General features: G+C 48.4%; 1 protein-coding gene across 2 annotated transcripts in view; it reads right to left on the reverse strand.

Annotated features, from left to right (window-relative positions):
• Positions 1 to 5,227: 5,227 nt before the first annotated feature.
• The window catches only part of LOC144152762 (uncharacterized), a 50,776-nt gene continuing 43,260 nt past the window's right edge, over positions 5,228 to 12,743 (reverse strand). For both annotated transcript variants that reach the window (XM_077684197.1, XM_077684198.1), the window contains exon 8: positions 5,228 to 11,570. In XM_077684197.1, the coding sequence (XP_077540323.1) occupies positions 8,538 to 11,570 (3,033 nt within the window). In that variant the 3' untranslated portion in view covers positions 5,228 to 8,537. The remainder of the gene's footprint in view (positions 11,571 to 12,743) is intronic.

The raw sequence follows: 12,743 nt of genomic DNA on the forward strand, positions 1-12,743 counted from the left end.
TATTATCGCCATCCTCATAGAAGTGGGCAGCCAACCGAAGCCACATGTGGAGTAGGTTCTCGGCGGAGCGGCCCAGTTTCGCCCCCAATACGAAAATATGAGGGGGGAAATGGTTGCGAATAAGGAGTGTCAGAGAGGAGGTGGTTCGTGCGGATCGCAGTAGGACCGCTCGTTATTAGGATAGACAATGCGGGCGGCGTGGATATTTGCATACATAGTGCTTACACGGATCACAAGGGCAGGGCAGTGTCCGCGCCTGTTTCTAACAGTGGCTTCGCAAGTGTCTTGAAGGCTGCGGGGAGGGGGCATGAAGACCAAACACAACTTTGCCCAGTTTGACAGAACTAGCCTTTGGTAACTAACCCAACTCTTGAACTCCATGACAGCCACGAAAGACAATTTTGTAACCGTAAACATGCAAGAAGCATTAAAGAAACTGTGGTTGATTCCTGTCGTAGGAATCGGTAAAACACGAAAGTGAAATGTGCAGCGAAATGTGCAGCTGAGCAAGATTTGCGGGTCGGCGGCTTTCTTATGGGTGTGCATGGCGAGCGACGTCCTGCTGGCAGGTCGCTCGGCAAAGGTGTACGGCGTCATTTCCGTGACGGATATGACATCAGTGAAATCTTGTATTCCGCATTCAACACTTTCGTGTTAAAATGTAAAACCCGAAAACGAACAACCCTAAGTATAACCAGAGTCCTCCAATGTTTTACTGGTCACGAAACTGCTCCGTAACTCAATGGAAGAGCTTCATATGCTGCGTTTGGCCGCCGCGCGGTGGCGCCACCATCTCACTGAGGTCACTCCTCGGGAGCCGTTGCCCTGGCTCGAACGGCGGAGACGCGGCGAGTTGTGTTTGTTTTGTGCTGGGAAAAAATGTAACGTGAATCTCGCGCTGTTGTGATGCGACTGAAGTAGTGCAACGACGATTCCGGACACGTGTTGTGTCTCGGGATGTGGTTCTTTGTACCACGATATAACAGAAAATGTTTCCTTGTTCTATTTACCGAGCGACGGGGAGGTGCGTGAGAAATGGAGGCGCGCCATTCCAAGACAAGAAACGGGAGATTTCAGCTTCGATTATAAGTGTGTGGCAGTGTGTGGGAATGCACAGTGTGTGAGAATGAAAAAGCAATGTACCATTTTAAGAGCCTCCTGGACCTATAATTGTACAATCAGTCAGGTAGTAGCGGTGCTTGCATGATTACCTATTTGCAAACTTCTATTACCTTGCGCTCAGCTAGGCTCGCATGTAAAAAAAGCTTTGGGACGTCCTTGTGCTTTTACTCTTCATATTTCCGCGAATTATCCCTTAGGGTCCATTTTGTTTGTTTTGTACAGTACGTGGCCGCTTCCGGTTTTCTCATCTGGCGTTTCAGGAGCACCCGTTTGCTCTTTTTGTCGTACGTCCCGTCGGGGAATATTGTTTGATATGGAAAGGGTTTCACCTAGTCGCTAACTTGATTTCTTGTTTCTTCGACAATGTTCGTGATCCTATTTCCATGGATCTGAAATTAACAACGTTCCGAGAGTAATGCATGCATATTTTTAGCAAACGTCGCGCAACTCACTTTATCGGCGTTCATCTGTGCACGTCACACTGCGGACTGCTTCTTCGACGTTTGTGTTTCATTCTCGTCTTTTGTAGAGCAGGAGGTCGCTTTATTACACTTCGTTCAGAAAAGCTTTGCGTCGTTCTTGGCTTCGTGGCAGTATTCTATTTCCTCCGTGTGCTGCAGATCGCAGCGCAAAAAAAAAAAAAAAAAATGTACGCTGGACCAGGCTCTTTTGTCTCCCTTCGTAATATTGAAATTTTTTTGTTGCGTGTGATAAAATCAGTTTTATTGTTCTTTTTTCGCTTCCTTTTTTTGCAAGGATTGCAAAGCGTGGAAGCGGGAAGACACACGGTGCAACATATATCTCTTCGTGTTTTGATCCTTCGCGTTTCTTCAGCGTTTTCAGATGTTCTCAAGTATGTAACAACTTCCCGAAGCGACAATACTATTGGGCTATCTCTTTTAGCGTTCTGTGCATTCCAGAACAATCAACGGATTCATTGATAGCGTAGTCTGAACGACGCGTACTTGGTTTCTTTAAGTTTTTTTTATTGTATTATCCACAGGCCCGTAGCAGTCCGTGACTACGGACCACCGTATGTGGGGTATTTACAACTTTTGCTTTAAGAAAAGAAGCAATAGAGATTTAAAAATCCGTGAACACGATGGCGCAGCGCTTGTGCCTGAGGACACAGAAAGTTGCCGTTCGCGGTAATTTATTTGGCAAAATAAATCCCCATTGAAGGCAGGTGATATACACAATGACTGGACGATTCATCGCTAACTACTACGAAAAAAAAAACACTTAGTCAGCACGCAGACACCAAAAGCAGCGAGCGTTTTCACGCTAAGATATGACAAATATGCCGCACGCGCGGCAGCTGGATGCCCTTCGTGCAGCGGTGGCGTCAGTAGTGGCGCCCGCGGTCCCAATATGAAACAAGCGCCGAAGTTTCGTGACCAGTAAAGCATTGAATGACTCTGGTATAACGCACTCTTCAGTACTAAAGGTTGCTTCCCCGCAAGATGACACTGTGTGCAGGGGTGCACCCTTTACAGGCCGCTTGCTTCGCTGAACTGCAGCGTCATTTCCGTGACCGATATGACGCCAGTTAAATCTTGGTGTATCCAGGAATAAAACACTTTCGTGTTAAAAAACTCAAATTTCGCACAACAGTGACGTAGCATGGGCAGGAGTGGGGTAATATAGGCCAGCATTAAAAGCATAGTTAACTATATAGGATCACTGCATCTAACCGTTATTCAAGTGTACGCTCAAACGGATCTATATATAGGCGCAGCTACAATCGCACCCAGTCGTGTTTCTTGGCGGTGAAGCATAGAGTTGTGACTGGGTCGGCGGCCGCCCGTCAGACAAACAAGATTCTGTGACGTCATAGAGAAGTCGCCGGAACGTGGTTGGGGAGTCGCCATTGATTCATGATTCTATTAGGAAGTTTGCGATGAAATTGGTATCATATTATAATCGGGACAAAGCAATCTTTTTAACGAAGGAAATTTGTATTTTGTCTCTTGCTGACCCCTTTACGACAATCACTGTTGACGGTGACGGCGATTATAAAAGCTTTGTAAAGGTGGGTAATCAAATGCATCCAGCTGCTGGTAGGCCGCATAACGGGGGATTTTCAATCCAAGTGTGAGCACATACATTGTGCGAATTTTTTGTAAAAAAAAATATTTAAAGATAGCCTTTCTCAGCTGATATGCCTGACGCCAGCTTAGACAACTTTGAAGGCCAGCTTTACCCGCCTGCCTGACGCCACAGCAAATGGCTTCTAGATCAATATAGATCAATAATTCCAACGGTAATGTGCCGCTAGATTGGTGCTACGTGACAGTACAGCCCTTTCGTAATTTCCTCAAAAACAAGTCTTTCTGGGTCCCTTTAAAAACACCTTTTCCTCGATTCCCATTTTTATGCTGCTCATAAATTATTCGGGCCAACCTTTCATCTTTTTCACCTTTAATGTTGCGGTGCTAGAAACCAGTGCGTTTTCCTTCAGCGTCTGAACAATTTTGACACAGAGGTTGGCCCTGGCTTTTCCGACTGAATATTTAATCAAACACCATTTATTTTGAGTAAAAGTTTTTGTACACTTCAAACATCCTGCATAATGGTATAAATAGGGTTATTTGTTTGGTTTGGTACTAGCAATCCCACCTTTGGCGTGTAACTCAAAATCCACTTCCAAGCGCCTTGACGCACAATAATATTGACACCTGGAATAAAATTACACAAATCAGTCAAGCACTTTCTTCGAGTAGGCAGGTGCTTTTGGGGGAACCAATTAAACATGCACGGCTGACCTTTTCAATGTCTTTTGGGGTAGTGAATTTGGGTTACGCAAAAAGGGCCATTTGTAATTGTATCCAAGCTTACCTTTCTGCTGCAGATTGCTTGCAAAGCTAAGGAAGCCATAATTACTGGGTTATTCGGGTTTTATCATGGTAGGCTTTCTTTCGTTTCATGCCCCCCCTTTTTTTTTTTGAAAATAAATTACACCTGTAAGCCCCAAGTTCTCACTGGAGCAGGCGTCAGCAATTTAGCCCTGGCTAAACTTCTGACACATTAGGGACGACAGGTACACTTACGTGGATGTGGAGACTACCCTTCTTTCGCCAAGTGGGCCAAGTTGTGTGCAAGCGATGCTCATGCATTCCAAATTCCAATAGTCATTGTTTCATGATCGGCAGAGTCAATGGCGACTGGTGTCCTCAACCCTCCCCCCCCCCCAAAAAAAAAAAGCAGACGTGCACTACGGATAGCACCTGCTGGCAGCCCCCCCTACACTTCCCTACGAGGACTTCGACACCCCCCTAAAGTTAAAATTCTGGATAAATTAACCCCTGGACAGCAGAGACAGAAAACATTGTATTTATTGAGCTTTCGGATCCGTCGAAGTCCACGCCGCCGTGCAAAAGCGGAGATGACAGAGTATGACATCCGCGCCTTGTATTTTATTTCACGAAACATACCGCACTTTCTTGGAACTGATCATTTCATCTTTTCAACTTTGCCACTCAGTTCCTATTCTAGATAATCAACCGTTTATTGTTCAAGGCTGCAGTCAGTCCAGAACTTACCACGGTCCCACCCAGGCGTTATCTCGCATTCGTTTTTCACATGTATACCAATCGCACGGATTGAGCAGTCCTCGGACAACCAGCCCGCGTACTACCAGCGAGTGAGGTTGAGAATAATGATCCGTTCTTCCCGCACCTGCCCCCAAAATCGATGGTTGTGCTTGTTTTCCAGTGCACTGAAGGAGACAAAAGCGCACCACAAACGTCAGCACGACAATGCAGCACATACAATGTGCCACAACACAAGAGCCAGGGCACCGATAAGGCGAACGTACGCAAATACGCACGCGAGCGAAACCAAGCTTAGTTTTTCGCACCACCTCTCAGCTGATAGGACCCTCGTTACACCACTATGATGTAAAAGAAAGGTGGCGCAGCAACTCCCAGCAGAATGCCAAATGCAATCGTCACAGCAAACTGGAAAACGTGGCAAACAGCACACAGCTGTAGGCCGCTCCGTGCTTGTGAATGCTTACGGCCAACATTTACGGCTCAACACCAACTTCAGTACGCGCCATAAAAACTCCGTGCAGTGACGAGGAATGTGACAAACAAGCACCAAGGGTGGTAAAGAAGCAGTGTGTTTTATTGGTCACCAGTCTGTCGCCCAAAGTGTGTGCGTGTGTGTGGTCGCAGTGAAAAAAGGGTGTATCTACAGTGCATCCGTATGATACAGGAAAACAATCATAAAGAACCACTGCCGACGAGATGATGTAGGAGATAACTTAGACATAGTACACACACGTGCGTTTCACCAGGTGTCCCCCTCCTCACAAGCTAATGCACGTCAACTAGACAACACGATGGGGGGGGGAGAGAGACCACATACATCGCTCCGTATTCTACAACTATTTACAGCAGCACGATTGGACAGACGGGTGCAGGACACGACAGGGTTGCCTGAACTAATCCTCCAAGCTTTTGGGGATCGCAGCACATGGTTCGTCGTCGACCAAGATATACACTCATTTTGTGCGATACACCTTGTGCCTATGCCAGTATTAATGTGGTGAGTGCAACATAGTCAGGTAGCACCACGCTACGGCATTAAGTATTTGGCTCCTTGAGAAAGAAAAAATGTACATTCAAGAATGGAAATGGTCTGCGTTGCATTTGAATGTTACAGTGTTCACTTAAAGGGGCCCTGCAACACTTCCGATAAACGCTTTCACTCTTCCCTTCATGTCTGGAAGCCAGCACAGAGCGGCACGGCACGATTTGCTCACTGCCGCAAATCTGCCGTCTATTCCTGCTCTGCTATCATGGCAATTTTTTTCCCTAAGTGCTTATCGAATAAGTTCATTGCTCCAACTAAAAAGAAGGCCATTGATAGCAGCTATATCACTCTACAGACGTGATTCGAGCGCTCGAAGAACGCCAAGACTAGGAAAAAAGAAAAAATATTTGGAGCAAGTTTCTAATTACCTGATGGGCACAGAGCAGTAATATTTGGATAAGGTGCTTTGCGACCCTTTATTCTAAGTACTACATGTATTGATTGACTACATTCTGCAACCATTCAAGATTTACAACAAATATAAGTGTTGCAGGGCACCTTTAACATATCATCGTGTTGCACTCACCCAGCAGCACCCTGAACTTTTGCCCTTTTTCACCTGGAAACAAGTGAGACGCAGAAAAATCTGAGCGATAATTTTGGGATTGAGAATAAAGCAACGACTTGTTCACTTCAAGCACAGTTGTCCCGTCGTGTTCTGAGCAACTTTTCCAAAACTTCTAACAAGTGAAGTAACAGTGGCCAAACAGACGCAGAAGTGGACCACGTAAAAGAAATGCTCACACATTCAATGGTCTATGTCACACCAGCAAAGCACTTTCTACAAAATCAAAGCAACGCGATAAAAAAAAAAGCAGTAAGAAAAAAAAAAGCCGGGACCATTCAAACAACTACAACAGCTCAGTCTTTCCACTACACCCAAATGAAGTGAACTTGAAACACCATTTTCTTTAAGGAGGACAGGGCCTACTATATTAAATCTTTCTTTAGAGGAACTCGGAAGCATGCGTAACAAGTACTTCCGGCAATGGAATGGTACCTGGGTGAACAATACATGGCAAGCCGTGCTCTTGTACAAAACACACGAGAGAGCTAGAGATGCCGGTAGAAATCAATAGCATGTGCTTTTCCGATTAAAAAAAAAACAACAAAAAAAAAAAAAAACAGAAAACTTCCTTATTCTTCAGATACAAGTAGGCCATATTTATACTCAAAAGCAACTCTTAAGTTTTGCTTCCTCCCGTGCCCCCCGTTTCATCAAAGGTCAGAATAAAAAAGCAAGTTGTCAACAGCCAATCTGAAGCACTTCACGGTGACATCCAAAGTATTTCAAAGTGACATTTCCTCCCAAGAATGTGTGAACTAGAGAATCCTTTATATACACATTGAAAACAAGACACGAAAAAAAAAAAAAAAAAAGACAGGCGAAAAAATAAAGGTTTCCTTTTTCTGTTTTAGAAAGAAGATGACAAGTATTCTGTGTGCGATCATAAAACACTACAGCTTGAATCCAACACGAACTGCCCAACTATGGTCGATACACTGTGCCATAACAGACACCACCGGAAAGATGTTTTAACGTGACAATGATACACGTGAAAATAAACTGTGGCCACGCCCAAATACTACCACCCTACAATCTGCTGTTCTGTACACCGCGGCTACTGCAGCCCGCAACAACGCACCGGACACATCTCCCACAAAAGTCACACTTTCTTGCCAAAAATGCAGCGCAATGAACTCCAGTTAGGATGAATTTACAACACAAGAGAGATTTCATCTAACCTCTGAATTATCTCGGTGAACAGAGTGTGGAGCTGGCAACCATTTTTACTTCATGCTGAACTGAAAGAGAGTCAAACCTAACTGTAATGACTAAGGGAACAACCCCAATAAAAAATACGCCAACACAAAATCAAGGCAAGGCCAAGTTTCTTTTCCAATATAAGACCTGCCAACTGGACATGATAGGAGAGAAAATACTTAGTGTGGGGTGGCAGCAATGAGAGCAGAAAGCTCATGCAGGATACCACATGACATGCATCTTAAATAAGTTAAAAAATGGGAGTTGAAGCATGATGGACTCTCCATGAACAATGGCTCTCAAGAACAATACACTTTAGGGAGAGAAAGAAGAAATTTACAACTGCAAGCGAGCGTTTCACGCTGTTTGCAAAACGTGTCGTGCTTTCAAGCACCGTCGGCGGCCGCAACTAAAACGAACAGAGCTCAAAGCAGGCGAACTACATGCCCACATTCGCCGATTGAAGCAAGCCTGCCTGTGGTGGAGACTTGCAATAAATCGTCAATTTATCGGCGGTAGTTTGTGACATGCTCAGCCAAAAGCAGAGAAAAAATGGGAGGAAAAACAACACCGACCAAACCGTTCAGTTCAGCTTAATTTGACTGCAAACAAGGAAACACTCGTGTGCGTATGAGCTAAAGTAAAAAGCAGAAACCTCCACCGTGCCAACACCAAGCGCATTACAACTTGAATGCTCCTAAATGCCTCACAAGGAGGTTGTTCTTTCGGCGCGCTGACAGGCCACGTCCCGTTGAAAGCAGGCACAAGGTTTCCCAGGGCCCACTTGCGTGATCCGTGAACTGTAGCAGGTCTTGTGCAACTCTTATGACGACAGCGGTCCAGTCCAATGCTGGAGATGGGATGGAGGAGGCCAGCGCAGATCTCCAACTTGCACAACTTGGGCCACAAAGCACACACACACCGCTTTCCCGGTCCCTGTCTTGTGGCTGTTGGATTTCGCTGCGACCAGCACTGATAGGCCGAACGTTAAGCCACGCGCTGAGGAAACAACGCACACCTAACGACCGTCGGCTGTCATGATCCGAATGTCTCACCGGAGGTCTAATGTCCTGACCACCTTGGAGCTGTCGTCGGGTCTCAACGGTTGGTGGCAGTCATACGGCGGAGGTGTGGGAGACTCGCGGAGCGGCTCTTCATCCATGAGCGGCGTGCCCGGGTCGTCGTACTCGTCAAATGTCGTCTGCTCCGGCTCAACCACTGGTGCTTGTGCTGCCGGCGCTGCTGCCACCACGGGTGGTGGGGCCACCTGCTGACAGTAGGGCGGGATAGCCATCTGCGGCATGGCCATCTGCGAGAAGCTCGGCGCCATAGAGAATGCCGGAGGGGCCCCGGCACCGGGCATCGCCATGTAGCCCATCCCTGTCGGGTCGTAGTGCGGCGGCGGAGGGTGCGCCATAGACGGCAGGTAAGCGGTCGCCGCGACTTCGCCGAAGGGGCCCATCATGGAAGGGTGCGGCCCGACCGCAGGAGCCATGAGCTGCGGGGTCACGGGCGCCATCGTCGGGGGCGTCGAGGGGACCATGACCGGTGCTGTCATCGGGGGCAGTGAAGGGTTCAGCAGTGAGACCGGAGGCTTCGACATGTCCCTAAACATCGGGCTCGAGGCGATGGGCGCCATGTGCCGGGAGACGTCTTCGAAGCTGCGGCCGATGGGGGCGGTGGCTGGCGGAATCGCCACCGACACCGGCGGCGGATGTGGAGGGGGAGGAGGAGGGGGAGCTGTCCTTAGATGCTGAACTGATAGGGGCACCGCCAGTGTCGTCCGCATGACCGGTGTGGGGACCGTTGCGGGAAGCACGTGCCTGGGAAGGGGCGGGGTGGTCGACCGGTGGGAGGACACCACAGGCCTGGATGCGAAGGAGGACGGCTGCCGAGCTGTGTACAGAGGGGTTGCCGACCCAGCCACTGGCCTGGTCAAGCTCAACGATGATGTTGACGGTGCAGGCCGCACGGCGGAGGCCACCGACGTGGGTCTGCTCGTCGGGGGTGTCGACGAGACTGCAGTGGACGTTCTCGATACTGTCGTCGCTGTTGTGATGGGGAGCAGAATTTCCAATGGGGACACTGCAATGGATGATGTCACTATAGAACTGCTCTTCGGGGTTGAGTGGACAATGGTGGAAACAGTGGAACCCATCCTTGACAAGGGAGATGCTGCGGCAGAAATGTTCCTGGGTGTTGCATGGTGGCCAGCACTGGTGACGCTCAAACTGGCTTTGGATGTTGCGTGAGAAAGAACAGCGGAGCCAGATGTGTTTTTTCCGCCCGACGAGGCTGCCGATGTTGGGACGCTCTTGGGAGCTGCCGTGACAGCGACCTTAGGACCATGAGCGGCTCCTGCTGAAGAAGACAGGGAACTGTTCTTCGAAATTGACACCACAGCTGATGATGATGATGATGGCAATGACAAGGAACTGTTCTTGGTGGTCAAATAATTAGACGAGACGGCTGTACAAACAGCTTTCGGAGACGCCTTCACAGAAATGGTCGACTCATTCCTGGAGGCTGATGCAGCTGTACTTGCCACTACTGTGCTACTATTCAAAGATTCAACGTTTACGACAGCACTGCTCTTTGATGTCGCTGCGGAGCCACTTTTTGAGGAAGCCACTGTTGCCACGGTAGAATGGCCTTTCGAAGACACTGTCGCAGCTGAAGTGAAATTGCTCCTTGAAGACGCTGCCGTGCTTACTATACAACTGCTCCTTGAAGGTACTGCATTATTAGCTGCAGACTTTGAGGGAAGTGCGCTGGTTGCTGAAGAAGTGCTCTTCGAAGATGTTGAGCAGGTGGTCGCGGGGATGCTCTTTGAAGAAGCTGCACTGGTCACAGTGGAGCTGCTCTTCGAAGAAATAACAGCTGTTGCTGCTACGGAATTGTTTTTTGAAGACACTGTACTTGTTACCGCCACACTGCTCTTGGGTACAACAGGAGTTGTTGTACTGCTTTTCTGTTGTGATACGGCTGGTGCCACTGTTGAATTGACTTTATTAGATGTAACTGCAGCTGTCACTACACAATTGCTCTTGGCGTTCAAGGAAACGTCCGTGAGAACAGTAGAGTTGATCTTCGAAACCGTGGCCCCTGTCGAAACCACTGTGGCACTAGTAGCCGATGAAACTGCTGCAGAAACGGTCGAGTTAGATGCCTTGGGAGCCGCAACCCCTGAATGTGGCATGGACGAACTCACCTTGGAGGTTACTAAAGTGCTTTCAGCAATCACCAGGGCACTGGGTGGAGAGGAGACAACCGAACTCGAGCTCTCCACAGCCATCTGCCGTGCAGGACTGGCTGCCGAGGTCACCAGTGTATCAGACGCCGAAGCCCCAGACGCCGATGTCAGCGGCAGAGTCAAAGCATCCTTGGCAACTGCGTCTGGGTATTCTTCTAGGGGCTCCATTTTGACTTGCACATCAGGGTTTGGAGACAGAACCGCCGGCTTTTCAGGCAGACTCGCTTCCACTTTCACTTCTTGCTGCTCCTTTAAAGCGCAAGGCTTCAGGGACTGCGGCTTTGGAGGATGAGTCGCCGTGGAATGAGGTTTCGATGGATGCTGCGCCTTAGCTTCTGAAGACGCCGACTTAGCCTCAGGTTCTCTGATCTTCTCCCTCTTCTCCTTCGGGACCTTGTGCTTGTCTCCGCTGTGCTTCTTCGGAGATGCCGCTAATGTCGACTGAGCGGCTGCCTCCTCCGGCTTTCGGTCACCGGAAGACCCCGACAGTTTCCCCGGCTCCAACTTAATCTTCTTCACCGACGGTTCCTTCGGAGGCTTTGTGTCAGCCTCTCGCTTGCGGGGCTTGGCGTCCTCAACCTTGACCTCTTTCTTCACGGCCTCGGGAGGACTGGGAGGAGCAGCAGAGGGGGCAGGCGTGCTGTCCTGTGGGTAGTACTGCCGCAAGCGAACGTGCCAGGCGACGCTGGCCACAGCCGTCACCGTGCGGAACTGGTGCACGATGTTGCGAGGCAGGAAGTAGATGTCGTTGTCGCACAACGAGATGCGGGCGTACCGGATTCCTTCCCGCCGCAGCTGGTTCAGCTTGGCATCCTCCACCCATTGCACGCACTGCATTAGAAAAACGGAAAGAGGGTGCGTGAAGGGGTGACCTTTTGCCTAAGTTGTAACAATGTGGGAGCTACACGGTGCTGATTGAAGGAGAATTATCCATGTTCTTAGATTCTAATTGCTTTGCTGCAGGTGGCCCCTCACGCAATCCTCAGCAAATCGTCCACAAGCTTCCACTAACCTGGTGTCCACCACGTCAAGCTTGCAAAATGGCTTGTTCTGAGGGCTGCACATTAAGAATTACACTGTCAGACCTTGCTGTAACTGCATGCTCTCCCTAGAAATGCCATTAGCACTGGGTCGTCGTACCCACCTCTTCTTTTTTTGCAATAAACTGACTGTGGATTCTACCACGTACCTAAATGTAGAAAACCAAAACAGGCGATGATAACAGCCATGAACCCGTTAGGGTTCACACAACTATCTTGTCTTCGCTGGCTTCCCTGTTACTGTTCTTCTTGTGGCTGGGGCCCTCATAGAGTCCACGCAATATTCAGTGCTGTAGACTGCAATGCTGTGCTTTCTGAGTGAGCTTCTGGTCAAGCTTTCTGGGATGTCATTCCAGGCTTGTATCGAGATGCCCCACACGTTTCTATGTCTGGTTACAGCCACGGATACAGCACTGCCTCTTTAGTGAAACCTCCAGCCAATGCTGTGCGCCACTTTCGGATACGAATGAGTACTCAGACCAATTTAGGCTTACCCATGACTTTCGCATCTTGAATTGAGTGAACATGTTATGACTGCTCTCCCAGCGAGTTTTTCCTAACTGTAAAATTCGTAGGCACAAACAAATGCTGCGACGTTGTTTAGTCAGTGTAAAAATAGGTTGTAACTTGTTTATCAAAGATCACATTGAAACTGATTTTACGCGTACACTAACACTGTTGTCTCAGAGCTGCACCCAATTGGCCAATCACAACCCTTCAAACACTGCAAAAGGCAAAGGGTGTTGCAATGTGGACTGCATAGCCCACCTTCAATGTACCTGAAATTTTTTAAAAATGGGGCCCCCACATACATTTAGAAGATCGCCCCTGTGTGCTGTGTTTTCTTTTCCCCGGTTTGAATGCAAAACATAACAAAGTAGTCAAAATGCTATGGTTGTCCCTAGTTCAACGAGCACACTCTTGTTTTGCATTGTGAGGAGGAAAGAACGCTGTGGCTTTGTAC

The sequence above is a fragment of the Haemaphysalis longicornis genome, unplaced genomic scaffold, assembly GCF_048455015.1.
Source record: "Haemaphysalis longicornis isolate Haplotype H1 unplaced genomic scaffold, Haemaphysalis longicornis Haplotype H1 scaffold_9, whole genome shotgun sequence".
Lineage (NCBI taxonomy): Eukaryota > Metazoa > Arthropoda > Arachnida > Ixodida > Ixodidae > Haemaphysalis > Haemaphysalis longicornis.